At 44.0% G+C, this 27,654-nt stretch overlaps 1 protein-coding gene across 6 annotated transcripts in view; it reads left to right on the top strand.

Annotated features, from left to right (window-relative positions):
* The first annotated feature begins 1,000 nt into the window (after positions 1 to 1,000).
* LOC108918419 (neural cell adhesion molecule L1.1-like) overlaps positions 1,001 to 27,654 on the top strand; it is a 39,379-nt gene continuing 12,725 nt past the window's right edge. Inside the window, exons 1-14 of one of the 6 annotated variants that reach the window (XM_018725608.2) lie at positions 1,001 to 1,147; positions 18,194 to 18,308; positions 18,473 to 18,624; positions 20,034 to 20,048; positions 21,365 to 21,467; positions 22,531 to 22,724; positions 23,646 to 23,768; positions 24,099 to 24,269; positions 24,755 to 24,869; positions 25,510 to 25,697; positions 26,248 to 26,379; positions 26,469 to 26,612; positions 26,828 to 26,939; positions 27,219 to 27,379. In XM_018725608.2, the coding sequence (XP_018581124.2) occupies positions 18,492 to 18,624; positions 20,034 to 20,048; positions 21,365 to 21,467; positions 22,531 to 22,724; positions 23,646 to 23,768; positions 24,099 to 24,269; positions 24,755 to 24,869; positions 25,510 to 25,697; positions 26,248 to 26,379; positions 26,469 to 26,612; positions 26,828 to 26,939; positions 27,219 to 27,379 (1,591 nt within the window). In that variant the 5' untranslated portion in view covers positions 1,001 to 1,147; positions 18,194 to 18,308; positions 18,473 to 18,491. Of the gene's footprint in view, positions 1,148 to 1,960; positions 2,278 to 17,879; positions 18,625 to 20,033; positions 20,049 to 21,364; positions 21,468 to 22,530; positions 22,725 to 23,645; positions 23,769 to 24,098; positions 24,270 to 24,754; positions 24,870 to 25,509; positions 25,698 to 26,247; positions 26,380 to 26,468; positions 26,613 to 26,827; positions 26,940 to 27,218; positions 27,380 to 27,654 lie in introns of those variants that run through there. The other 5 variants (XM_018725607.2, XM_018725609.2, XM_018725611.2 and 2 more) reach the window with 5 other exon arrangements.

Genomic DNA, 27,654 nt, shown 5'->3' with positions numbered 1-27,654 from the left:
TAAAAATGTGTACGCGCATGTGTTTTTGTGGACAAAATGTGGCTTCTGGGACCCGCTATTATATTACAAGAAGCGACTTGTGGCCGGTTTTATTGTCGATGTACACGTCAGCAGATCTTTATCTTAGAGTCTGTCTTAGTCTATGATCTGTAGTCTGAACATGTGAAAGTGTTTGTATATGAAGATGGAAGAAAAACTCAGGAAAAATTCTTTCGGATTATTTGTTTAATTGTTTAGCTAATTCAAGCAGAATTATTGCATGCCATAAAGAAATCCAAATAACTGATATCACCAAATTTGGCTTATTTTGGTAATATTCTGCGAAATGAACTGAAGTATGCAGTTTTAGAGCTTCAGCAGAGCATGACATTTTACCCTGTTCCACACAAGCATAATACATGGGAATAATTCTGAAATTTGCTTGTATTTTGCCTTGAGATCTTGAGGTCTGTAGTTCTGCAGCTATTGGTCATTCATTATGAAAGTGATTTCAGATGATTATTTATGATGAGATGAAAGTGTTTATATTTAATCTGAATTACTAAAGATCTGGTTCAGCCTGTAGTTGTTTTCTTGTTCAAGAAATCAAAAATTTCTAAAATATTAAATACCAAAGACACTGGTGTGTGACCGCAAATGCTGTATACATAATTCAACAACAGGTGGACTGAATGATAAAAAATAATTATGCAGAAAAATCATGTTTATCATGTGTTCTTAGGCATGGTTTGCTATTGTTAAAGGCCTCAGTTGCTATAGCTGATCTATGCTGATATTGCCAGAAAGAAATCTGAATTTGGTATGGAGAGGAAATGTATGGGGGATGGAGAAGCAGGAAGGCATCAAGGGAATGGAGAAAAAAAAGAGTTAAAGGGAGGGGTGGGGAGGGAGCGAGGGAGTGAGACAAGGAGGGAGACAGAGAAAGAGGGGTGATGTCATCGCTACACAACAGCCAATCAGGGGGAAGGAGGGAGGGAACCAGATGATCCAGAGAAGAGGGTGTTTTTTTGTATCACTGCAGCATCCATACAGAACAGTAAACAGAATCTCTGTTTTGGAGAGGGAAAATAGAAAGATAAAAGAAAAGCGCGAAACGGCGTGAGGCTGGAAGGAAAGGTGGTCACAGGTCATTCTATTAGCCGCACAGGTAAGATGAGGTTTGACACGTTTTCTTGTATCTGACAACGTTTAGGAGGTGCGCTGGGGGTAGATACACCCATGTTAGGCAGCAGGTGATTTGGAATCTGATGGAATAAAGCATGGCTTGAATTTCTATTTCAGTGTGTGTTGTAGCAGGCGTTGGCTCTTGCAGCAGTGAGGAAAACATTACGTAAGGTGCATTTTTACTTTTACCGGAGGTAGGATAATCACAGGAATTATCGTTGTTGTTGTCACAACACTGATCATTTTTACAGATTTTTAAATCGGCTGGAAATGAGGCTGTATCGATCCTGCAGCTCAATTCTGCACGTTGGTATTGCGTGGAAATTCTAGGCTGTATGTCAGTTTCATGAATCATTTTATCATCATCTTTTTTTGTAGCGACGCATATGTATTTTCATTACTGTGGTACTGTCGGAAATGGTGGTTTTTGCAGGTTAAGGCCGGTCTTGCCGTACAGAAATTTGGATTGTTTATTATCGCTCGCGTGATAAGAATTAGTTGTATTCCATTTTCTCTATTGTATAGTTTTCATAGCTTTTTTCCCCTCTCTATTCTCTTCGGTCCTCAGTAAATGAGATTTGCTGTCCTTAGATCCTCCCTGCCAGGTTCTGGTAGACATTCTGCGTACCTGTCCAGTTTTTCCATCGCTCTGCTTCTCAGCCCCTCCCCATTAGCTGCTTCAGTGGCATAATTTTCCTGAGTACACATCACGATTGCTCTCTCTCTCTCTCTCTCTAATACAATTCAGCTGGCTTTTCCAGAGAGCCCGGAAGTACGGGAGGACGGGCGAGCGCTTGATTGCGCAGATTTCATCTGCCTTGACTGTAGTGTGGCTCAGCGATCGACTGGACTAAACAACCAGCAGCCCATTCCAGCTCGGAACGAGGAGGGGTCAGAGATAAGGGAGAAGGAGCAATAAGACAATGATAAAGACAGATGGGAGAAAATGAGATAGAATAATGGAATGGAATGGACTGGTACAGGGGATGGTGAGAAGATGGTCTTCGATATGCAGCTACTGTTCGATTGTTGTGAGTGCGTGATGACCGTCTAGGAGAAAGGCCATTCCGATCACACTACTCTGGTATCTCTGTGACCAGGCTGGGGAGGCAGGTACAGTTCTCCCGGGGATGAGGCTTTGGGGAAACTCGGGGGATTTGACCACCCACCGGCTCACATCCCCTCCCGGATGCATTCTGCTGCTTCAGTTCTCCTCACCTAGAGGGCACCTGTGCGAAGCGTTTCTGTTCTCCGACCGTTTTTACCACGGACAGTGAGGCGTGGCACCGCTTTGCCGCTGCACGGAGCCCCCTCATCTCAACACAGAGTGTCTCTCTACAGCACAGTGCGTGACACGCAATGTGCTATAGATAAACCTACACACTGACTCCGGGGCAAAAATGGCTTTTATACTTTTCCCAGTCAATATTAAACATGTGTAAAATGCTGAATTATTTATGTTATTACAGTCTCCATGCAGTACTCATAGAGGACATATAGGCTTACAATGTGTGAACTTTGTGTAATTTATCATATTTGCTTTCATTTAAGAATTTGTCTCAGTGTGTGGATTATTGCTTTAAACCAGTTTATACATAATGTACAACTGACTTGTGGAATAGCTTTTATAATTGTAACGCATTTGTATTTTTGGCCGCAGGAAAACTGCAAGGCACGGCCTGCCGGTAAACCTCGCTGAGTAATTGACATGCGTTCAGGGGCGAGCCCAGCTGGGTTATGGAGAGATTTAGTGGAGGAGACGGGGGAGTGATCGCATTTGAAATGCAAAGAGCCACCGTTTCCCGACAAAATGTGTATGTGCTCACTGTGAGAGAGACCGTGCGAGGTCAGGAGACGGGTATGGGGTTGAAGAAGGTGGGCATCAGGAGGGAAGATAAGTGAAAAGTGAACTTGTTGGCACTGGTTAAAAGAAAGAAGACAGAATATGGTTTTCGTCGTTTTGCATTGTTCTAAAATGTTATACACCTGAATACTCTTCTTATTCTTCTAGATTTTGGGTTTCTTGAGGATTAGACATAAGCGGACATAAAGGGAGTTTTGCAAGGTACGACCGACGGAAAGAGGGGGATTTCGAAAAGAAGCATGAACACTGCCTCCCTGTGTGACAAGACATTATTCAAAGCGGATGGAGGAAAGAGCTGAATGAGAGAAAACATGGGAATTTGTAAATTACAATGGTAAAGGCTTAGCAGGTACTACAGGACTAGCTGAAAAACTACAGTACCCAGCACAGGAATAAGCAAAAACTCCAAATGAGTGATGAGAGCTTTACTTGTTGAGAGAAAAAGGAGGAAAGGGGAAGGAAAACAGGTTCTGGGAATGAAGGGAACAAAACAGAGACGTCCAGTGAGCGCCATACGGTTCTGTGGACTTCATTCACACCAGCTCCAGTGATCCAGCTCCACTGAGCAGCGCTTACACACTTTACCAGCGTATGAAAAAAAAACGATGTTTCATAAACTGTAGGGCACGTCGGCGGCCCCCACTCGGACATCAGCCTTCAGCTTCTGTGTCAGATATCCAGTTTTTTGCTACATACTTGTAAAATCTCCCGACACTGGCACGCTTTTTCAACTGCTTCGACAACGGAGCGGCTTCAAAGTAAGAGCCGTGGGGAGAGGACTGAGGGCAGAGTAAAGAAACGACGGCAGGGTCATAGTGGGAAGGACAGAATGTTCCCTTGTCTTTCGTAAACAGGCCTGCTCGAAAGAGGACGGAAGGAACATTGGAGAGATGACGGCAGAGAGGAAGGGACTGAAATGTATGAGTCCATCTGTCTTTGTCACTACCGCCCTCCTCTCCGTGAGTTACACCATGAGGGCTCTTACTTGTCTTCCTCTGCATCTCTCCATCTCTTCTTTTTTTGAAAGAATGGGGTCTTTGTTTTGAAAAAGGGAAGGAATTTTCGTCCTCTCATTTTCTTACTCGACTCCCTTTAGATGAAGTCTTTCCATTTGTCCCAGTAAATACAGACAAGACCAGTTTAAAAAAAAAACAATGCTTCTCCTCTGTTTTATGGCCTCGCTCTTTTTATCAACCAGGCTGGAAGCGGAACAAGGTAGTTTAACTGGCCACTCAAAAAAGGCACCATCGCAAAAAGTATGAACCATCTGCTTCTATATATGTCTATGTTTGTTTGTGTGTGCGTGCCGGGGGGGGTGCGGTGGCGGAGTGGGTTGGACCGGGTTAGACCGAGTCCTGCTCTTGGGTGGGTCTGGGGTTCAAGTCCCGCTTGGGGTGCCTTGTGGCGGACTGGTGTCCCGTCCTGGGTGTGTCCCTTACGCCCTGTGTTGCTGGGTAGGCTCCGGTTCCCCGCAACCCCATCTGGGACAAGTGGCTCTGAAAGTGTGTTTGTGTTTAGAGGGTGTGGCCCCTATGAGTTGTCTGTAAGTGTGGCAGCTGTAATAAAGTCATTAACAGTAATTTCTGAGTATGGGCAGATATTGATACATTTGGTGCACCTAATCTCTATACATAATTTAATATCGCTCACTTGTGGCATCTGCAGTCTCATTACACCCTATTGGAAGTGGCTTGGGAAGTAAAAACCAAGCTAACCCTAAAGCCTGCCAGATATTGGTTTCACCTCAGAACCAACATTAGTGTATGCACCAAATCTATATGTTGGTGTATTTTTCATAATAATTATGAAATCATAATTATAAAATGAATATAATTATGAAATCCAAGTGGATAACTAATTATTCCAGTTTAATAATTTTTTGGTCTTGTGATTTATAAGACGAAAAAAAATTCCGAACCTCGATCAGATGCTGAGAGCCTTTTTTGAGAGCACAGTGGTTAGTGTAGCTTCCCTGGCTATGCATGGCCACCAGCGCCATGAGCTTTGTGCGTTGCACCCTGCTGCTCCATATCTAAGGTATTATGGAGTGAGGCTGTCACAGCAATCTAGCTTTGGAAATGTGGGGTGAACAGGGCTGAAGTCAGGCAATAAGAATGAAATACTATGAACACCGAGGGTTGCTGAACGTATTTGTAGAACTAACCTTCCAGCTTCTGTGCTCATGTCTAGGATCCCCCATTTTTGCTGGTTGCCTATTTGCATTATCGCAAAATGCTTTGAAAAAATAAACTTTTTCTTCATAAGAACCGTTTTCAACAACAGAAACTCATCCGGTTTTGTCTCCTGGTGTGTGAGAATGACTTCTCCTTGCGCTCCGATGATCTCTTCTGTGTTGCTGGATTGCTTGTTTGTGTATCTGTGTCTTGTCAAGCTCTGGGTGAGCGTCCCTCATTATACTTCCCTCACGGTCCGCAGCTGGATGCACCAGCGACACGGCTGTAGATCCCTGTCTTTGTGTTGACATATTTCCATAATTTTTGAGCATGAGTTTAAGAAGGGGTTGGTAATCTGCAGAAGAGCTGAGGTCTGCAGTCTCATATCTCGCTGATTTTACTGAGGAGCTCTGGATTTCCTGCATAAATGGTTACTTTATTCTTGACTTTTTAAAAAAATACATTATGGTGCTTGGTAATTTAATCGCAACGTTTAAAAGTCACTTCATGTGATGGTCAAATGAGGGAAAGTGACTGAAAGAGATCACTGGGAGATGGGAAGACACAGGAGAATATCTAAAAATGTTCTACACATAGGCAAAATGAAGAGCAGAATACGTATGAGAGCAATAGAGAGAAGAAGAGGGGAAGAGACAGCCTGAGCAGGAGGAAAGTTATAAAAGCAAAGAGATCTGAGGGCTGATGGAAGAAAAGCAATGAAGTGAAAACGGGGTACAGGGCAAGACAGAGATGGAGGTATGGAGCATTGACTGTAATATCAGACACTTAGGTCATTGGAAAACATAGGGACTTTAGGTGGGTTTCCGCATTTTGGATGGCTTCCATTGCTCAAATGTTTCTTTAAATCTATTAAATCAAATGTTTTTTATTTATTTATTTGTTGCCCATTCCAAATAGCGAGCCTCACCTGTGTGTTTTACAGCCGGACCGGTACAATGTAGGTTTGTCACTCACACGTAGAGATGACTCAAACTCAGTCAATCATCTGAGAATAGATGCAGAAACACCATGTGTAACAAGCATGATGACTTGATGACCTGAGTTTATGGAAGAGGATGGATTGGGGTTTGGGTGGGGGCAGGGAAATGCCACTGCTGTGTGAGACAATCTTTAATATATGAGGACAGATGAAAACGGAGCTCATGGACAGACGGGTTTAAACATACATTTCCATATTGATAAGGATGGCACACAGATACAGGCTTTCGGACACACATTTATACCTCTTTAACACACACACACCAATACAAATTTTATAAGTTCTGCACCTACCCAGAGATGTGAGCTCTGGGAGTTTTCAGAGTGACTTCAACACTGTAAACACGGTAGTTTGTTTAAATAAGTTTATGCTTGTGAGTGGCGTTGTTTAGCCCGTATGGAACCATCAATCTGGATCCATGCAGATCAGTGCAGTGAAACCTTTCTGCTTTGAACACTGCTTTTTCCCAGTCTTCCTCCTCCCCATCACTTCTGTCCATCTGTCGTGACTGTCCCCATTTATCTTGAGGCTAACCAGATGCCTCTTCTTATTTTTAGTTGCACAAATTGTTTTTGGTTCTGCTTCGGGTGTGAAGAACGGCTCCAAATTGTTCTTGACAGAGGCATTACAGTGGTGTACATTCTTGCCCTTTGTCATCAGAGACAATATTTGTTACATTTGCTAAATATGGGACCAAAATGAGTCTTTCAGCACAGGGACTGTGTCCTGTTCAGTTCAGTTCAATTCATTTGGGGTTTTGCTACGTGTGTTTGTTGTAATGTCGTTTTCAGGACTCACTCACTCATTTTCAATACGTGTTCTCCTCGTCAGGGTCACGGCAGTTTGTAGCCTGTCTCAGAACCACTGGGCACAAGGCTGGGGGAGGTGTAGTCTGGATGGGGCACCAGTCCATCGCAGGGTAGGCACACACAGTTACACACTAAGGACAATGTAACATCACCAATTCACTTGAACTGCGTTTTTTTTGGAGGGTGGGAGGAAATCAGAGCACTTTGGGGAACCCCACAAAAAAACGAGGGAGAGCATTCAAAGTCCATGCAGAATTGAGTCAGATTCAAAACTACGCCCAAACCGCCAGCCACTGTGCCACCTTGCCGCCCCTATGCCTAAACACGTGGGACTGGTAAAGATTATTTTACAGTTTTTAGGCAAAAGAAAACAGTATGCATTACTTTTATTATCCACAGTATATTTATGTTATTAGGCTTGCTGTTAGTCTTTACCTGATGCCACTGCACATGACAACTGACAGTGATAAATAAGCAATTGTTTCAATGATTTACCTGTTTATAAGAAGGGTGTTCTTACCGCAGCAAATCAGGGTAATTACATTGCTCACAGGTAATATAGCACAGGTGACATTTATTATTACTACTACAGTACCTGCTACTGTAAAAGAAAAGCATCTCACTCTATTCACTAACCGTAACCCACTTTGTGTGTTTACCTTCTCATTCTTTGTTCCATTATTCCAAAGTGCATGCTCTTTTACTTCGAGTTCATTTTCTCATTGAACTCACAAAGTCAGCTCGATATCTGGGGTCCTCCGGCCCATGGGAAAGTCAGCAGAGACCCCCATCCATACGTACCGTCTTTCCCTCCCAGCTCAGAGACCAAAGCTGGGGACAGTTCTTCCCGTCATCGTGCTGTCATGTTCCATTATCCGGAAGGCCCACAAACTGAACGGGAGTGGATAGAGTGTGGAGAGATGGAGGAATTCAGTAAAATCAGATACTCGCTAGATGGCTACCGGCCATATGATGGGAAAGAGGAAATGATGATTAGACAATATACGGGGATAACCCTGCCTCTAATGCTGATAATTATTGTGAAGAGCTCTAAAAGTGTCAGATGTTATTTGTGTAGCTGTGTGAATGCTATTAATTGCTTGTTGACAGATTATCTAATAACTTTAAAATGATCGGTAGTATTTTGTTTGGTCTCTCGACAGTCTGGATTTCATGGTTACAAAATGGTTCTTCTGGGTTCTGCCATTCTCACCGGCTGTGAGAAGTGGGACTGCTGCTTTGGACGGCTGTTTAGATTGCCCGCAAATATTCGGAAGGTTCAGTTTCCTCTGGTGGGAATGGCAATAGATGCCAGGTTTTGTTTTGAGCTCCTAAGGCCACCCAAGGATGACACATGCCTTGAGGACTTATACCATTGGTGCTGGAAGCTCTCCTCCCAGCAGGGAAGAAAGACTGCATCATGAGTGTGTATGCTATTTTTGTGATTAGTTGTATCCTGGATCCACCTTGCGCATTAACGGAATTAAGAGATCGTTTTGAGACATGCTAAATGATTTTGTCAGTCAAAGCCATCCAGCTACACTGGGTTTCTCACCAGCTCTTTAAACGCTAATATTCTGTGTAATGTTTTCAATTCATGGCCAGTTGGCTTACTTTCAGCTATAATAATTATATGGTTATTGCAGTGATTTAATGTGTAGCCAACTATTTGTTTAGCTTATGCCTCTACTTCTTTGTTCAGCCCTCTGTGCCACTGTGTGAGAAGGGCATTATATAAAAATAAATGGAACTGAATTGAATTGAATTTATCCACTTGGAAGTGACGCATTGTTTAGAGTTGTTTAGAGACAGGTGTTTTGTCAGTCTCTTCACTCTCTAAGTCATAATGTGACGGAGGCTATATGGATATTCCGTACTCACTGAAACGGCCTTGTTCTGCAAGTTAGCCCCTCTTTCTCCCGAATGAAGCAGCTGGACTGGGCCATGGTGAGCAGCACAGATAATGTAAAAGGTATAGATCCCTGGGAGGATGCCTGTGGGTTGGCAGGGGGGTGACTAATGATGAACTTAGCATCCCTGGGTTCATAAAGGCTGGATTTTCTGGTGTTCTGATGATTGGATTTTCCGCTTTTGTGAGACTCGCTGATAGGACCGGCACCACGCAGTGCCGTGTACTCTAGGTCGCAGGAGCACCGCTCTTGTCGGCTGCTACACGGAACAATGAACGTGCACCGTGGTCGGCTGAGCTATAGAGCAGGGTGCAGCCCGCCATGACCAGGTTATGCTAACGCGTGGCAGGGTGGGGCCGGACCGGGGGTTGAGAGGCAGTGATTTACGGAGAGGCTGGTTCCCCTGAGTCCCATTTGTATTTCGTAATCTGATAACGCATTTTGTACATTCTGTGAATTGCATTTGTTAATTATGTTATATTCCAGTGTAACTGAGTTATATAGACGTCCCCTGTACTGTCATATTCATAACTTTAACATGTGTCTATTGAAAGAGTATGGATGGAGAGAGGAAAAGCGAAAGAATAAACAGAGATGGAGCGGCATCGGATTGGTGCAAACGGTGAAAGCGACGACGGGAAGAAAAGGGGGCGTGGCGATAGGTGGAAGAAAGGAGCAGAATAAAGGAATATCAGGAAAGAATTTTGTCCGGGGTGTTTAAGATGGCAGGCTTCCATGACAGGAAATGGGAGAAGTGCTTGGACAATAGAGACTGGAAAGGAAAGACGAGAAGTGAGGGGACGGCAGAAAAGGAGGGACCTGGTGACAGGAGAGGAGAGCGAGCAAGGTACAGACAGGGTGAGGGAGTGGGGGATGGGATGAAATGCAGGGTGGGGGGAAGGGAGAAATATCACTGTGTGCTTCAGAGTTAGGGGGTTGCCATGGGGACAGGGAGAGCGGGTGGTGGAGGGAAGAGGTATTTACACCTTCAGTATGTACATGCTGTGGAGATGGCTGATCTCATCCATGGATGAGTGCGTGCATGCATATCGACCCAAGTGCGCAGCTGGTCCTCCTAGTAAATAAAATCCATAGTGATGTAACTGACAGCCAAATACAAAGCTGAGGCGCAACACAAACTCGTAACGATCAATTTTTCTTTCCTTTTCTACAGTACACAAATATAACGCACTCATCGCACGTGAATGGAAGTGGATAGAGTGCGACTTTCTCCGAAAGCCATTTGAATGGCAGACTATCTTTGCATGTCCGTCAACTTGTTATCCACCTTTTGCATGAACTGCTGCCACCAGAGCTGCCTGTGTAGTTAACAGAGGGTAGCAGTGACAACGTAAGAGAGTCGAGATAAATTCGCACCGTCTCCCATGCTCAGTTAGAGCGAGACAGGTGAAACGCACTGGAGCGCTCATGACTCCGAAACTGCCCAGTCAATGGAAACTGAATGAACTCCAACTAGCTGTACATGCGATAGGTTTCTTTCTCATTTCATCACTGCTCAAGCACCTTGATCAGGTGATAATACCTACAATTATGACACTCGTAAAATGGGTCTTTCCGGAGGCAAGGATTTTATAGCTTCTTCTCCGAAAAGGTGGGTTCTAACTTCTTTTTCTGTTTTGGGTCCAAAGCGGGAGCAAAGAGTGACGGCACAAGACACGGCATCTGCTCTCTTTTGTGTCTGGTACGTGAAGTTCACCCGGTACCGTTCGGTATAAGACAATTTTGGCTGCGAAACAGCGTACGTTCTCAATTGTCACTTTTGTTTAGTGCTTTTGTTATTGAGTATTAACATTTAATGGCAGTTTGTCATTCGTGACCATTGCCAAAAATTACATCGTAATCGTACGTTCGGTTGCCGGTTTGTAAAATTAGGCCCTGACGAACTGTATTAGTAATTATTGCGTGGTTAACGTGTAGTTCCACCACATGTGCCCACCGAGAATTCTTTTGGCAAACAAATCAGTTTTCACCACAACGTGGCAATGGAGTTTACTTTGAATGTGGGAGTGGAAGCGGTGGAAGAGACACAAGGTTGGATGCAGGGTATGTCTTTTGATGGGAGAGTGTTTTAGAAAAGGCAGCTGATGGCACCGTGGTTAAACGTTGCCGGTTCAAATCTCACCTCCTGCTGTAGTACCCTCGATCAAGGTATTTACCGTACATTGCTCCAGTAAAAAAAAAAAAGTTACCCAGCTCTACAAATGGGTAAAGAGCTTAACATTATAAGTTGTTTCGGAGAAAAGCTAAATGAATAAATGTAAGGCGGTTGTAAGCGTCGAGTTGCTAATGGGAAAATAAAACGAAAAAACAACAACAGCAGCAGCGGCACAAGGCACAATAATGTTGTCCATAATTTAAAAGGATGTTCATGCTGCTGTGGTAACTCTGATATCATTCTTCATAGTTGCTTTGCTGCAACAAGCATCCCAGGTTTGTACATCTTTGGCGGTCATTGGTGAGGACTGCTGCTGATGACTTCAGTGTCAGTTGTTGGTCCACTGAGGTGACACTACCATGTAGGTCTGGTGTGCTCTCACTCCACGTATCTACCGGCTGTGTGACATTCTTCTGTTTGTCCCACATGAAGCAGCCGAGAGGTTCTTCATACTCAAGTGTAATTGTTCATGTCTCTTTTGGATGTTGCATATTAGGGTATCAAGAAAGAACCTTTGGAAACAAACTGAGACAAATATTTGTCTCCCAGATATCATTTATTTTCTAATATATGACTATAATATGTTCTTGACGCTTTACTGGGGCTTCATTAGCAGATGCATCAACAAGACTTCCTTTGTGCCAAAGTTCTGAGAGGAAGTGCTAAAAGAAGAGGCAGTGCTTTTTGCCCTTATTGATGATGGTGAGGGTAACATTCCAAAGGCTTAGGACAGATAAACTTTCCAGCCAGTTCCACAGGGTCTCGTTTGTTTGGTGAACGCTGGGGCAAGTTCTGTTGTATAGAACTTGACGGCGATGTCTACACCAGATGAAGCCCTCACTTCATCAAGTGAGCTCTGTTAAACATCTTCTGCTGACAAGAATCAGTTCTTCCTCTTCTGTGCAGCAGTAGATTCCTGTTGCCCAAACCTGCTTCAGACCACTGTGTAACAGCTCCATTAGTCCATCACATGTCACTCAGATGTCTCAAATGTCTTTAGCGCTTTTAACCTGTCAGGGACCCAATGCTTGATTCTAAGTGACTAAGATGGAAGGTGGGACTCTGACGGGACTGCAGTTGAATTAACTTAAACAGGGATGACTTCCTGCCGATTTCTTAGAGAGAGAACAAAAGGAAAGTGGAAAGCAGAGAGAGAGCAGGAGAGTAATAAGGTCATTCTTTCGAAATGTTCTGCTTAATTTAATAATGTTGGAATTGTTTGCTCAAGCCATCATTCACTCTGGAAACTTATGGAGACGTATGTCAATAGTCTTTCCTCTCATTTTCCCTGCACATTGTTATATGCAATTCTTTGACATTTTGATTCTTATGATTTTTCTTGTATCATGCTGCAAAACTTGAGACACAGTATTTCTGAAGTACGATTTCTTTACTTCTTAGAATGACATCTGAACCTACCAAAGGCACTTTGCGCAATGCATTTGTTGCCATGTCAGTCTGAAAGTTTAAAAATATATTTCTTCCTATGTAATGACCTTTTTAAGCATTTTATGTGTTTTCATAACTAGATAACATAGAGATGAGTTGGCATCTGCAGTTCTCTGAGCGATGAATTTATGCCAACCTACTCCCATGGTGTCCGCATCTCCCTAATTGAAACCTCTGACCTCTTTGTAAATTCTAAATTCTCAAACCACTAATTAGACCAGCAAAGTTCCAATGACCCCTTTTCATGGATATTTCTACATTAATGCCTTGACATATTGTAATGCTGAATGTTAAAGATTAGCTTTGATATAGAAGCTGTTTGTTGCATTGTTTTGGTTTCACTGCAAGTTCCCTTATGGAGTACCATGAGCTGTTATGGCTGTTTGTGCTATGCAGTGGACTTGGTGTGACAGACTTCTTCTTACATATTTCTAATTGCATGGAGTGAAAACAATGGGATATATTTTTTATTTAGTGGAAGATCTATGGGAAGAATGAGTAAGACTGCTATTCAGTGCCCTACAGCTAATGACATTATCAGCCTCTCAGGCTGATAAATTAATCTCTTTATTGATTGGGTCATTTTTATCTAACTTTGTACATCTCATTAAGACATAATGGTGACTAACTGGATCATAGACATTACCAGCCAGAATGAACAGACCATGTGAAGCAGAACATAACAAACAGCATGCAGATAGCAGACAGGAGGTAGCATATAAGCACACTGAAGTGGTACCCTGACACACTGACACGGTGACTGATGACGGCACTCAGATATAGATATGCACAAGGCATATTGCATTACGCACCCCACGAGTCTGCTATTACTGACCCTTTTTCAACATTAATTTTCTTCCCGTACTCCTGTTATGTAAATTGTTATTGATAGGTATGGTCTTCGATTGTCTCGCTGTCTCGGAATTCTTACCTCTTTTCACCTTGTGCAGAGTCCGTTTCTTAGCTTTGGCGAGTCTCCGTCTCTCAACTGTCCACTCTTGTGCTCCTGTTAAAATTTGTCATCTTGGTAAAACCATTGATGGTGTTACATTTATGGAGCTATTTCCACTGGAGGCGCTAGAAAAATGATAAGAGGATTACTTAGGATTAGTTATAATGAAGCACAAAAGCTGAGCCACACCCTTTGAGTGTATGTGTGTTTCCTTTAAGAGGTCTATAGGCAGTCAGAAGCACGAACCTCTTGTTGGCTTGCATCAGTTACGATATTTGCTGTGTGTGTTTCAGTTTGATAGGAAAGGGGTAAATGTTAGTGTAAGTGCGAGAGTAGGGTCCCAGCATGGATAAAAACCCATGTCAATTAGGAGTACGAAAGAGACCCTGTTGTCATGGAAACAGTGAGGGAGCGTTAGGAGTATGCTGTTCTTCCATATGACTCCTCTTTTTTCAACAAAAACATTAACCCTTGACACTGAAAGAGACTGAGGGAAGCTTAAAGGCTTTTACAGATTCTAGAAAATCAAAGCTGATGGATTTACTGTTTTATGGACAAACATGGACTAGAAGCACAGGCACCTGACATTTGATAATCATAACTACAGAATGCTTCATTTTAAGTTCATTTTGAATTTAAAGCCATCACTATCCAACATCACCATTAAAATTTCTCAATAACCATGACTCCATGGCATTTTTAATGATTATTAACACAGGAAGTGGTAAAACAGATTAAGAAAAATCTAAAAGGATGAGGAAGGGACTGCACAAAATGTGCTGCAAGAACTGAGGTGAGAAGGAGAAAGAAGGGCAGACAGGAGCTGGATGAAAGATGTGTTTCAGGGATGCAGATGGAGAAAAAGAGAGGTTTCCACAAGATGTAAGGACGAAAAAGAATGGGTACAACAGAGGAGCTTAATTTTGCTCCACAGCAGGAAAAATTCAACAGCATTGATGTCTAGTGAAGAGAAAGTAATGAGCAGATAATTGGGAAGCAGAAGAGATTTCGGAATTGGAAATTGGAATAAGCACATAATAAATATGATTATCATCCATTAGATAAAAATAACAGGTGATCAAATTTAAAATAGGAAAATATTTGAAATGTAAAAAAAAACAAACAGTCATAATAAATTTTCACCTCGTCTGTGTTGTGTGGGTATGTGTGTGGCAATAAGAAGACGCTCAGTGACATTAAGTGACAGTTTCCATCACTGGATCTTCAAAACCTCCTTGAGTAGCCAGTTCCAGGAAAAGGATTCTCTGTCTGGCCAATGAACAGGTTTACTCAAGCACTTTTTGCAGACTTTGAAGATTATTTCAAAGACAAAAACGTGCTTTTTATTTAAATAATTGTTTAACTGACAGCACTACGCTCTGAAGTAATCTTGCTGTAGAGTGATTTTGGTTTTTGAGACATTCCAGGATTTCTCTTTCCATGTTTGCACATAATACACAAGAGATCAAAAAGTCCAAGTCGAAAAACGACGGGAGATAACATGTTAAACTAAAATCAAAACAAATAAAAAATAAAGTAAAAACAAACAATTCAAGGAAATTGTGTTGACTACTCATGGACGATCGCCAACGTGTCCTGACCCTCATTCAGACTGTGCAGAAGCTGAGTTGTGTTTCCTAAATTTGGTTGTTATGGTGATTGTTACCAGGTGTGATCCTGGGCGGGTTTTCTCCTCCCGTTGTTGAGGCGGTGAGCATCTCATCGTGCTTTTTTGTAGGTACACAGTACAAGGACCAAATCTTAGTTATCAAGTAACTGTTCTAGTTTCTCATTGTTTTTTTTTATTAGGCTATTACCAATAATTCTATATATCGTAACACACACATATCAGCACACATGTTCTTACTGATTTTGGACTGAATCCATGTTCATAAAGTGTACTACATACGTGGAGTTTATGATCCTACAGATATAGTATAAGCCTAGAATGTAAAGACAATAAACGTCCACACGGTTCTGGACTGAGCTGCACTGGACAGCGCTGATATTTTAACATTGGACTGTATGTACTGCGTGACACTGATATTATAGCCTTCACCCTGAGGAATTATGTCAACAACTGTAGAATCTGCCCCGTCAGAGAGCGAGAGGAGAGGAAGAGAGACAGGCTGGAGGCCAGGATTGTGGATTATGTTGGAAACACCTTAGGAATAAAAAGAGCCACGTACATGAATTATGGATTTTGGTGAATGTGGGGCAAATTGTAGTGACAGGATGGGGAGATGCCATCAATTATTAACCCTTTTGGGGGTCTGAAGGTTCTTTGGCCATATCTTCTACATCTATTGCTCTGTGCTCAGATTTCTTCACATCTCCGTGTCTGTGCAGTATCTCTGTGGGTCCAGCTGTCTCTGTCATTATTTCTTTCTCCTACGCACTCTCCCTCTCTCTGCCTGTCTGTCTTAGGCGGCAGATAGGAAGTGCCCAGAGGGGACTTGGCAGGGTTGGGGGTCTGTATGTTTTTTTATGCTATGCCCTCATCTCCATCCCCCTCTCTTTCGCATGTCTTCGCAGCTGGATGTGTTAAATATTTAACAAGCGCGAGTGACAAGGCACTGCACTTACGCACAGTGACGCACGTAGTCACCCGAGTGAAACGGGACCATTTGTTGGAATAACCCATCACGCCGTGTTGTAATATTTCCCTCATGGTTCTCTCCTCACCAAAATACGAAAAGGCACTCCTTGGTTTGCACCCTCAACCTGTACGCAGCCGACATCTCTGTCGTTGTTGGAATTGTATGGTTCGACGGTAAAGCAGGGTCTGACATCGTGACCGTATGGAAGGATGATACACGTACCCTGTTCTTCTGTCTGTGTTCTGCCTCTGCCTTTGTATTTATGTGCACTCCACCCTCCTGCCCCGCCCCACCGCTGTGACCTTCACGCCCCCCACTGTGACCTTCACACCCCCACTGCCATCTTCCCTCCCTATTCCTCTCTACCCCCACTCTGGTGGAGGTCAGTCCTCAGCATGCATAAGCAGGGCCTTTTCGGAGTGCGGCAAGAGCCACACCCTAGGTCAGCTCACGCCAGGCCTGGGTGCCAGCCCGGGCCGCGTTCGTGGTTCTGATAGGCAGGCGCTGTCAGACAGCGCTCGTGCCAGTGAGGCAGGTGGTCAGGGGATGCTTGGTGCGTAGCATGTGCGCCGTCTCACGGGGTCCCGCACAACAGAACGACTTATCATATTAACTTTGCACTTTGATGCCAGTGGCAGCAGGTCTGGAAGACCAGCTTAATACCCTGCAGAGCCCAGTTTTATTCATCTTCTTCTAAGGGCCTTTTGGATCCAGCCAGCAATTTGCCAGCAAACAACCCAGAAATGAAGATCAGTTATTGTTAATATCCAGCAGCCAGAAGAATAGAGAGGGGCAGATGACCCCGTGTAGTTTTTTTTGCGAGGGGGGGAGGTGATGTGAATAGAGACAGACAGAACGGGAGACGGGGGCAGGAATGAGAGGGTAATGAATTGAGTGGAAGAGCTGGTGCGTAATTAAGGCCTGGAGTGGGTAGCTGCCAACACAGCTGTTACCCTGAACCACCCTACGCCACCCCCCCACCCCCCTTTCTCCTGGCTCTCCTTCCTTTATTTCAGTCCAAGTTTACCGTAGTCGAATGACACGTTGTGGTTATGGCGCATCATCTGAGCGAAAAATTCGAGGTTGCGTACGGACGTGTATTGTTAACGTAATAACTGTTTTTTTTAACAGCTTTTGCTGTATTTATTGTTAGGATTACGAGCAGCGATTTTGAAATCGTCAGCACGCCCAGGTGCGAGACTCTGCCTTAAATGAAATGAACCCGCGAGAACTGCACGCAAGAGGTTGACACAGCCTGTCGTCTCGGCGTACCGCGGCGCTACTCCTGAAACGTCTTAGGAGTCTTTCGAGGGTCGTAACCCGTGGAGTTTCCCCCGGTCCGCTCACATCGGGGACTTGTGCGGAACGGAGCCGCGCAAGTTGCCCGTGAGATGAGCGCTTTGTTTTGATTCCATCCTCAAACCCACCAGAATTAAGGATGCGCTAATCTGTTTTTGTCATGTTGTTGTTGTGAGAGAAATGGTGCATTATCGCGATCGGAAGAAAAGCGGCCTATTCCCCCAAGACGGACGTTAGCTGTGCTTGTGCTCAAAAAGGCTCTTAGCATACTTCTCGACATCCTCTTCTGCGGCTGAGTAACACCACACCCCGGGCAACGCTTTGTCAGTCGGTGCCTGATGTTTGGGCCAATGTGTAGCACGTTGGATTTGCAACAGAAGTACTTTGCTTGAGGTCTTTCGCTACGGTACTTGGGCACATGTAAGTGGCTATCCCCGTTGTCCTATTAATCTGCCTCTGTCTCTGTCTCCAAAGTTGTCACACGTGTCACAGTTGGCCCATTCCTTTGCCGCCTGCTGGGTTCGTGAAATAGTTGTTGACCTTCTAGAGTGCCTGTTTACACAATGAACCTCCATGGTTTACGTTGCTGTCCAATGATCGTGTACGGTCAACTGTTCCAAGAGCTGTATCCAGTAATGAGGACGTGTCTTTTTCTCTCCCTTTTGCCCTCATCGTGTTTGACCTGGCTTCTAACTCTGGCTTTGCCATTCATTCTCCTCCTCTTCCCGCACATCCTCGCCGCTGCTCCTCCCCTCATCCTCACCTCTTTTGTGTTCTTCTGCTTCCCTCCGCACAGCTCCTCCTTCACCGCCCCCCTCGCGCTCTCCCGTCTTCCAGAGGGAGAGAGAGAACAGCAGGAGGGCGTGGTCCAGAGCACCGCAGAGGTCATTGACAGGAGCTCCTTCAGGAAGGTGTGGGATCCCTCCGGTGGGGAGGGGTCAGCTGTCAGTGGGAAGGGGTCCGCCGTGCCTGCGGGGAGCCCTTCGGAGACCGTGAGGGCACAGCTGTCTATTCGCTCGCTCTTGCCCCTGCGAGGGTGCGATTCGCCTGCAGCGTGTGTGCACCTGTGTTCCAGGTGGATGGGACGGTGAACCATGCCTTCAGCGCAGCGTCGGCAGTTTGGCGGTACAGGACGAGGTACCCCGGTGTCTCTCCTCCTCTTCTCTGTCCTCTTCATCTCCTTCTGTCCAGGACCAGGTCATACAGTCATTTACATCCCAGAGGACTGTGAGTATTGCCCTTTTTTTGGATCGTTTGTAAAGTGTCATATACTCCACAGAACCTACGGAGAGCATATAGAGAAGTTAATGGTCGTAAGTGAGATGTCGAGGTGGTGTAGAAAGTTAGAGGGCATATGTAGAGCTACCAGACCTTCCTAAAATTAAAGGTTAGACACGAATTTTCACGACAGAAGAAGGTTAGAGGGTCATCCGTAAAATCCGCACCCTTTTTTCGGGGAGCGGTGTCGGGAGGACCAGTCAAAACAAAACAATAAACAACAGACACATTTGAATTTGCCGTGATGCAAAACATAAACTGTACAAATAACAAGACCGACCTGTATATTGTTAAGGAAAGAAACACAAGGTCGAGAGCAAAAAATAACATTAAGAACAAATGCGTCGTTACAACGTAGAATTAGTTTTTCTAAAATACATTTAATAATGGGAGGAGAATGAAGATAGTTGGCAGAGAGTGTGGGAGTGTTGGAAAACAGATACACAGACCCACCTTTATTAAACTAACAAGAAGCAGGCCAGCGAAAGTACACAGAGCACTACCTACATCTCAAACCCGGAGCTTACCGAGAGAGAGGAAAAGAGATATAATTGACTACAATAGAGGACACATTGAATCTGGCTTGTTTAAAATCCCCCTGAGACCCCCCCTCCTCCCTCTATTAAACTATTATAGCATCTGTCTATCCAGCATGTGGGGGAGGGAATGACCAGACACACGTCTCTCGCTCCGTCTCTCTCTCTCTCTCTCCCAACCCCTTGTACGCTTGGAGTGGAGCCCGCGGCTCTGATCGCGGTGCCGTAAGGATGTATGTAGACGAGTGGAGATGAGTGACACTCGAGTGTGTGTGTAGCTGAGTCAATTGATAGGCTGTTGAGTGTTAATCACCCAGACACTGCTGTTAATTGCAGAGCAGCACTCTGTTACAGTTTTGATTATTATGGTAAACATAGAGCACCAGACACTTTACAGATCACACACCACGAGTATTGATGCAGGGCTGTACTACTTTAGGCGTACAATGATAGTACTAGTCGTAGTAATAATTCATAATAGTAAAATAGTAATAATTAAACATCTCGCTATCAGAAATCCATAAGCTTGAATGTTCCTGTCATTTCTTTGATTCGGCACTCATAATTTACTCTATGTATATAATCTTATAATGTTCATTGCTGAATTTTTAAGTATAGCATAAATCCATTGTATTTTTTTGCAGTTTTGTTTTAATGAATTTTTTGACCGCTAAAGAATATTTTTTCGTTGTTGTGTCCTGTGTGTGCCTGTCCGGCTGTTTTGTGCCCGTCTGTTTCGTGCCAGCGTGTGACATTCTCATGGACTGAACTAATCAAATTATTGTCTTGACTTCTTTTTCATTCCAAAATCTTGCCTCACAGACAACATAAGTGACTGTAAGTAATTTCCTCTCTTGAGTAACAATCTACTCTTTGTGTTTTTATGGGTGATTTGTGGCAGGTTGTTAATGATGTCCTTACTGGGCGTTAAATGACTTCGGTGACAATAATTCCAACGTGGACAGGAAACGAAGGGACGAATACTAATTAAAGCAGAGGAGATATTGCAATACTGGTGGGCAGATGGAGAGGAAAAATATTTTGACGTTATCTTCATCGGAGTTTGACTTCAAGAAAATTTTCTTATTTAGATCGAACAAGAAGCAACCACAGGAAGCGTGAATATATTTTAGTTCAGCTGTTCCATTATTTTCAGTTTTTATTATTATTTATTTTGTATTATTTGTGGGGAACAGAGCTGCTGTGTGGATTTATATTTTTACAAATGCACATATCACATGACTATTGCCTTTGGGTGCTGTCTGTTGTTTTTATGTGGCCTGTTTATTTTGTTGTTTTAACACCTAAAATTTGGAGTTACTGTCAGGGTCGAGGACTGGACACGGGTAAGTCTGTGGACCCAATCGCGGCTAGGACTTTAATCTTGTAGCACGGGTTCAAGGCACAAGGCAAGGTCAGAGTCAGAAACAGGCGTGGGTCAATCCAGGGACGAACGCGGCAATACAGGCAATCCAAAAGTCGGTGGTCAAACAAAGAACAGGCAAGGGTCGAGACACGAGAGCAGGCAAGGAACAAATGCTGAGGAGAGGCGCTGAAACTGCAAAGACACAGAGCGATTGCAAGAATCCGCGCCCTGGTGTGGACACGGAGCCTCTGGAGTGGGCGCAAGTGTCTCCGCTTCGCTCGTTCCCGGGGGCGTGACAGTTACATCTCTTCATTTAGCTGATGCTTTTTTCCAATGCGACTTACAATGTTAAGGTTACAATTTTTTACCCATTTATACAGCTGGGTAATTTTACTGGAGTAATTTAGGGTAAGAACCTTGCTCAAGGGTACTACAGCCAGAGGTGGGGATCAACCGTGTGACCTTCAGATCCAGAAGCAGCAGCTCTAACCACTAGGCTACCAACTGTCCCAACATTGAGTTGAGTGTTTAGTGACTCATTTCAATTTCCTTATGACAGCGGAAGCTCTTCTGGGTTTTAAATGGCACCTTAACGGCAGAAATCTTTGTGCTTAACCATAGTGGTCCCTCCTGCTCTCCTCTTCCTTGTCCTTAATACTTTATACCTGCATTACATTTAGTCTCTGCATCCTGCATATGATACTGGCTCTGTGTTTTGTGTGTGTGTGTGTGTGTGTGTGTGTGTGTGTGTATGCGATGCATAATAACCTCTGCAATCTCTCTGCAGTAATGCAGCCACCAGTGATTACAGCCCATCCAGAGTCCTACACCGCTTTCACCGCTGAGGACATTGTTCTTACCTGTGAAGCTTCTGGAAACCCCCCACCTAAGTGAGTCTTCTCTCATTGCAAGCACACACTGCCATATACATATGTTGTACCCATACAGAACCCTTTATTCGTGGCGTATTCGCAGTCGCTCATTTACAGCGTGCCACTTACATTTACGTTTATCCATTTAACCCTTTCCTGCAAAGTGACTTACAGCTCAGAGAAAACAAAAGTGCATTTCACCAACAGATGGAGACACGCAACTCACCAAGTACAGTCAGTTTGTCTGACGCCATCGTATAAACTAGCGTACGTGACATGGTTTGCTGCGCGTAGAATTGGTGGTGAGCAAAAAAATCCACATTTTTTGATGCTTTCAACATGCAGTGAGCTTCAGCTCTGCATACTCTTGTCTTTTGGGCTGCATCTTTGTTCACATGACTACCCATAACTACTCACTGCTTACTCACACCTCACTTTGTGGAGTCCACACTCTGAAGCCCACTGTTCTTGAAAGCAGTGCTCCCATAGACCGCAGGGTCTCCATTCTGATGTGTGTACTTCACGTGTCTAAATGCCGTGAGCGCTCTCCTCTTAATACCCAGCACACTACTCAGTGGTCCCCCCCTCACATTCTCAACTTTCTCCGCTAAAGTGACTCATTCTTGTCTCCAATTCACAATCACACCATTCTTGGGCGGAACAGATTCTCGTTGTGCATGCAGGTTCTGAAAGCTGTTCCTTGTTTCCTGCCCTGCCACACTGTGTGTATATGGAATAAAGAGTATATCTAACGCAGTCATTCTGAAGAAGGATGTGTTCTTTTAATGAGGGATGATAAGACCCATATTTAAGAGGGAAAAGGGGCTGCGTGTTTCTGTCGGCCACCCCGAAAGCCTTGAGCATGCCAAGTTTCTCCACAAGGAATGGCTGCGTGTGCCAGTAGGCAAGAAGCTCGACAGTGAACAGATGGTTCTCCAAAATTCTTTCCCATAACAATAAATTGAGTCCTGTAAGCACACATCTACAGCAGTGCAAAGAATAGGTCACAGCAAGTCAAGTGCATGTATAGCTTCATATATTTGCTTCTCCTCCTCTCTCCCTCTCCTCTGCTCTTTGTCAGATTCCGATGGGTAAAGGATGGGCAGCAGTTTGACCCTGCCAGCGATCCTCAAGTGTTAACGTCAGAAAAATCTGGAACGTTCTCAGTCGTCTCTGGAGATGGCCCCATCAGCAAGTACATGGGGAAATACCGCTGCTATGCGTCCAATGAGCTGGGTACTGCCATCTCCGAAGAGGCCCAGCTAATTACAGAGAGTGAGTCTTGCTTTCTGTTGGACTTGTAGTAAAAATTATTGCCTTTACAATAATGAGATTATTCTTAACATTACATTCTCCATCGGTCATATGAATCAGACTGACCTAAACAAAGCACATAGACTAAAAATGCTAAGAGAAAGAGTTTGCTCTAATTTGATGATACGATTTGTTTTAGTTAGAATTCAGTTCGAGAGCATTTCTGCTCAAAAACATGCCAACAAACCCCTTCTTTTCTTCAAACAGCCCTGGTTACATACACGGTGCTTGTTGTGGCCTGTGGTGTTCTGTTAAAGATCGCTGGAAATTCAGAAGTGCTCCAGCCTGCTACCTCACTAATCCTTTAGAAGAAATAATTTGATGTATTTGTCTGCCTAATTGCATTTGTTTGATATTTTACATTGTTTGGCTTCATAGTCTGTCAGAGAGTTAAGTAAAGGTCAAACACAACATCCTTGTGCGTATTCTGACCCGATGTCACTTTTGACAAATCCATCCCGTACACAAGCACATCACTCTCAGCTCACCCTCAGGAGCTCAGTCATTTGGTGATGGTAATCCACCTGTGTCCCTGTCTCGTGTCCTCCCTTTTGGTTACCCGGACAACAGTTTCTAAGTAACAGGGCTGAGATGATGTCATGCAGCCACCTCTATGGTGACATAAATTTGAGCATTCCCTCAGGATCAATAAATGTCTTGAGTTATAGCACGAAAGATGCAGCGGCAGAACTCTTATGCGAATTAAGTGTACAGTGAGTAAATAAAGTGTATGAGTGTTGTTTCACGCAACAACAGTAGGAAAATAATCATTTAATGTTGTTTGTTGCCTTTTTTATTTCCCAAGGTCAGTATGATGGGTTTCATTCATCTGACAAGTAACGAAGGGAGTATAAAGGTGCTTTTTTGCTCCTCTGCTTTTAGATACTCCTATTTTGACGAAAGAGAAAAGGCAGAGAAAGACAGTGGAAGAGGGAGATAAAGCCATCCTGAACTGTAATCCTCCTTCCAGCAGCACCCCACCCAACATCCACTGGATGGACAAAAGTAAGTTTGCTTGCTTGTCAAGTTGTCTGTCTTCCCCTCTGAGGATCCCCATGTCCACATCCTGCTCTCTGTCTGTTCGCCGCTGTTGTTTGCAAGTGATAAATTGCCCGCAGGGCTCACAGTACAAAGTAATGAGTAGTAGTAATTCGTAGTACGTAGACAGTATTCTGTTTCTAAACCAAGAAGTGACTTGTACATCTTTGTATTTCTACCTAATGCTGCTTCCCCGCTGTGCATGTGTCTCCATGCCGCCGCTGATCTCTTTATAGTGCAAAATTCAGGATAAGTTAGCCTTTCACCCAATCCCACCTCCACTCTCTCCCTATTCAGACCTGCAGCACATTCATCAGAGTGATCGTGTGACCAAGGGCCTGGATGGAAGACTCTATTTCTCCCACGTGATCCCCAGCGACAGCCGTGATGACTACATATGTCACGCACAGTACGTCACCGCTAGGACCATCCTGCCCAAGGAGCCGATCCAGCTCATTGTGACCCCTTGTGAGTGCCTCTATTTGACATCTGTCTGTATGTTAACCTGTACCAGACTCCATCTCTGTCCGTCCAGGTCTGATGAAATTCTGCCTAATTGTGAATCTTTATCTGGTACACAGCCTGACAAATTCCGTAAAAATGTCTAAAGGATAACATCAACCTTGTATTACATTTTGTAATTTTACTGCTGCAAACTGATCTGCTTCTTAGCTTCCATGACTTCATCTCTAAAAGAATAAGAGATTCAAGGATCTTCGGTTTAAGCAAGTGTAGATGCTTGAATTCTGGGAAAGCACCGTAGTGAAATCCGTGTATTGCCTTGGATGCAGTAATCCTTAGCTAACTGGATATTAGTTAAAACAAAAGATAGGTTTGGCAGAGCAGGTAGTTCACTCTGTCAAGCATTGTCTGATATAGAACCCAAGCCCATCAGAAACACTGTATGGGAGTAATATTGTGATCAAGCTTTGGTTCTTCTTTTCTTACTGCAGCCAACTCAGTGGTGTGGCATCGCAAACCCCATCTGCTCCACCCCACCGGCTCTGAAACCCGAGTGCTGGCGCTTAGAGGCCAAAGCTTGGTGCTGGAGTGCATTCCCAAGGGCCTGTGAGTGGGCTCCACCTCTCCTCCTGCTTGTCTAGAGCTCTGTCTGGGTTCGGTCTGAATACAAGGATAGCCAGGTGTCTCAGATGAAAGTTTGTATACCCTTCGCACCATGTAAAACACTTCATTAGTGCTGATGGGTCCATTACTTAATTCATACTCTGCTCATGCAACAAACCAGAAGGCTTTAAATGGCACCATGTTGTGTAGAGTGTCAAGAGCTGTAAGTAACACAGCACCCTGAAGGTTGCTAGTTTCATTACCACGAGAAACCCTGCTGCATTGCTCATGGGCAAGGTGTTAAACCTAAATTGCTGCAGTGAAGCATCTGATGGTAGAATGGTCAATATTGTATTTGCTAATCGACAAAATGAATTGATTAAATCAATTTGCATTAATGCCATACTTTTAAATAGCCTTTCAAACATTGTTGCAAAAGCTGTTTATGCAAAAACATGAATTATTGTTATTGATTACAAAACACGAATCAATACATTGGTGTTTTACACAGATCCATGGATAACCTCAGTGAACTAAAAATGATTAATATAAATGCCGTGATTAATGGTCCCGCGAAATGTTACGATAAAGATCCTAAAATGTATGAAGATGTTCCCCTTTCTCTCATGCCTTCTAATTGCAGACCCACACCATCTGTTACGTGGCAGCGGCTCACAAATGGTGTTCTCTCTACATCTCGCACCTCCACGCAAAACTTTGGCAGATGGCTTCGCTTCAACAGCATCGATGAGAGTGACCAAGGGGATTATGAGTGCATTGCCAACAACTCACAGGGCACAGCCAAGCACTTCTTCACCGTCACTGTGGAGGGTAAGAACCTCTTTGTTTCTCAATTGGCGCTACATTGCTGTGGGTAGGCGACTAAAATTCTCAAATCCCGCCTGACATTCGGAGACAGCTGCTACTGTAGTGGTTAGAGCTGCTGCCTTTGGACCCAAAGGTCACACCTTCAAATCCCATCTTCTGCTGTAGGACCCTTGAGCAAGGTACTTATCTAAATTGCTCCAGTAAAAATTATGCAGCTGTGTAAATAGTTATAGGTAGCTGAACATTGTAAGTTGCTAAAGGAGAAAAGTGTCAGCAAATGAACAAATGCAAATTATGGTGACAGTTGATGTTTTTTTTCATTCCTTTCATGGTTTTTGGTAATGGAATGTAGATCTGAACTAATACACTGCACTTACGTGCCTATATATATATATTTCCCCTTCCAACAGGACCAAGTAATTCTGTGCAATTAGGTGGGGCCAATGGCTATGTGTTATGCTAAACAGCGCCATTCATTGCATCATGTTCTGCATTGGAGATGATAATAGTGATGGTGCGTGTGAGTTGCTAATGGTTCTGACCTTTCACGCAGCCGCACCGTACTGGATTAAGAAACCAGCCAGCAACCTCTATGCCCCAGGGGAGAATGTAAGGCTGGAGTGCCATGCAGAGGGCATTCCCACCCCCACCATCACCTGGAGCCTCAATGGCAATCCCCTCTCAGGTGAGCTGCTGGCACTTGTGGACACAAGCTCCAGTCTACTTCAGCAGCTTTAGAGCTGGGTGGTGAATGGGAGTGTGGTATCTCTGCAGGCCTTGACCCAGAACCTAGGCGCACAGTGCATGGAGGTACACTGAGACTGGGGGATGTGACCAAAAGTGACACCGCTGTGTACCAGTGTGAGGCCTCCAATAAGCATGGAATCATCCTGGTTAATACCTACATACATGTCATTGGTGAGTATCTCAGCCACCCTGACTTTGTTTGTCATCAGACTGGATGTCTTTTTTTTGGTTACTTTTTCCTTTCAACTTGCTTCAAAATGTAGTTATGGACCAAAAAAAAAAATCTGGACATTCTCATTTGTCTTTTGATGTGTTGCTGTATGTTTACCTCTGTATGGATCAAGTGAAAAAAACTGGTGTGTCTCTTCTAATTCCTTTTGTTATAGAACTCCCACCTCAGATCCTGACTAGGGATATGAAGGTTTACAGAGTGACACAAGGACAGACGGCTGTGCTTGACTGTGAGACCTTTGGATCTCCTAGGCCCAAGATCCAGTGGTGAGGAGTAAAGACCTTGTGAGACATAGGTTTTTTACCACTGCTGCTGTAAAGCTGTAGAAACAGAAGGATTTAGATGCTCACGGATGTAAGTTGTCACATAAAGATAATGAGGAATCGTGAAGAGAGGCTCCAAAAATTACAGAAGCAGCTTATGAATTCAGTTTTCCTGGAACTGAGACCTACCACTGCCCGCTGTATGCAGTGATTTTCTTACTATAGGAAAAAACAACGGTAGTGAAAGGCTACACAAAAGTCTACTTTTGTCATTGCCAACAGGAACAGTGACACCTTGGAGCTGGTGCTGTCTCATGCTTGGGTGTCTCAGCTTGTCAACGGGTCCCTGCAGATCAGCAATGCCTCCCCAAAAGACAGCGGGTCCTACATGTGCTCTGTGTTTGATAGCAACCTCTCCATCGCTGCCAGTCTGGATGTGCTCAGTGAGTTTCTCGACAACTCCTCCTTCCCCCTAAACCAAAGACAAGTTTATCACATCATGCACACCTTATCATTACATCATGCAAGTCTTGTATGCATAAGTTCATGAATTGTTCTACATCAGATCATTGTTTTTTCACTGTAAAGCCTATCTGTTACAGTCCGCCATGACATTTGCTCTTCCTACACGGTGATACAAACCATTGGGCTGCTCCACCTTTGACTGTTTTCATCACTTGAATTTAAATTTATTCATTTAGCTGATGCTTTTCTCCAA

This window comes from Scleropages formosus, chromosome 22 (genome assembly GCF_900964775.1).
Source record: "Scleropages formosus chromosome 22, fSclFor1.1, whole genome shotgun sequence".
Taxonomy (NCBI): domain Eukaryota; kingdom Metazoa; phylum Chordata; class Actinopteri; order Osteoglossiformes; family Osteoglossidae; genus Scleropages; species Scleropages formosus.
This window is presented reverse-complemented; position numbering and strand designations above follow the sequence as displayed.